Below are 1,259 nucleotides of genomic sequence, written 5' to 3' on the forward strand. Positions count from 1 at the left end.
TCTTGTGTTTGTTGTGCAATTCTTGCATATCTAGATGCATTTGTATTCACATAATTGTGTAAATTATGTTTAATGCCTTGGGTTTTTTTATGATTTAAATGCAGGTTACATAAAAATACACCAGAATCGTGATTTAATGAATGAATCATATTTTTCAAGGTGAAGCAAAGGTTATCTGTGATGATAACAGTATCAGCATTGTAGTTAGTAAAGCCTCCATGGATGGAATAGACCAGAACTGGCTCCAACTGCGAGACCCCACCTGCTCCCTTACCTCCAATGACACCCACATCCTGGGCACGATGTCCCTCAACACCTGTGGCACTATGATGGATGTATGACAACTACGTATTATGTTCTTCGAAGTTAAATATTTGAATATTGCATTGAAGCCCCTTTCATTCTCTTACTTTTTCTCTCTTTTTTCTTTGGTTTCAACACCAATCAGGACTCTGGAGATTTCATCGTCTTCAAAAACGAGATCAACTCCTTTGAGAACCCGAATGCTGTCATCACCAGACGCAATCAGGTTAAATTCGGCTTCTCCTGCCAGTATCCCAAAATGGCCAGTGTCTCCAACCGCTACGTTAACCATAAATCTGACTACATCTTCACTGAATCCAGTTTCGGCACGTTTGGTTACTCGTTTGAAGTTTTCACCGACAGCAGCTTCAACAGTCAGGTAGATCCCAGCCTGTATCCGGTGCAGGTTCAGCTGATGGACCAGATCTACATGGGCATTGAAGCTCATACTGCTCTACCAGAGGTCACTCTCTTCGTTGAGTCCTGCAGAGCCACTCCAGAAGACAATCCATTCAGTGCCGTCTTCTATGACATCATCAAAGATGGGTGAGATTTTATCGTGAACCAGATTTGGACATTTTTAGAAGAAAAGAATAGGATGTTGCCCATTTTATGGTCCTCCAGCCATAAGTATGAGCAATAGAATGCACTAATGAAAGAGTAAGTAGGCCTGTAATTAACACCATTCATTATATTCCAAGCTTGTCATTGGTAATGCTTAAAACACTGCAGGAACTTGGCAAAATTAAAGGCTCGCAAGATTAAGCTTTTGGGCTACTAACAAAAAGGTTTCAGGTTCAAGCCCTAGGCTTTCTCCTTCATGGTCGGCCTACAAAGCTTTGTTGAACCTCACAATGGCTTTCCTCAGAGCCATTTATCACTGTGGTTTACCTAAGGTGTGGTTTAGTAATGTGAAAAGTAAGTGTGAAGCTAAAGACTGATGCTTGTATTTGTGC

At 41.1% G+C, this 1,259-nt stretch overlaps 1 protein-coding gene across 1 annotated transcript; it reads left to right on the forward strand.

Annotated features, from left to right (window-relative positions):
- The first annotated feature begins 158 nt into the window (after positions 1-158).
- Positions 159-871, forward strand: LOC107578703 (oncoprotein-induced transcript 3 protein-like). Its single transcript, XM_016264632.1, has 2 exons — positions 159-335; positions 449-871. Exons 1-2 carry the CDS (start codon positions 219-221, stop codon positions 851-853), a joined length of 522 nt encoding a protein of 173 aa, XP_016120118.1. The 5' UTR covers positions 159-218; the 3' UTR covers positions 854-871.
- Positions 872-1,259: the final 388 nt, after the last annotated feature.

The sequence above is a fragment of the Sinocyclocheilus grahami genome, unplaced genomic scaffold, assembly GCF_001515645.1.
Source record: "Sinocyclocheilus grahami isolate Dianchi unplaced genomic scaffold, SAMN03320097.WGS_v1.1 scaffold11575.1, whole genome shotgun sequence".
Taxonomy (NCBI): Eukaryota; Metazoa; Chordata; class Actinopteri; order Cypriniformes; family Cyprinidae; genus Sinocyclocheilus; species Sinocyclocheilus grahami.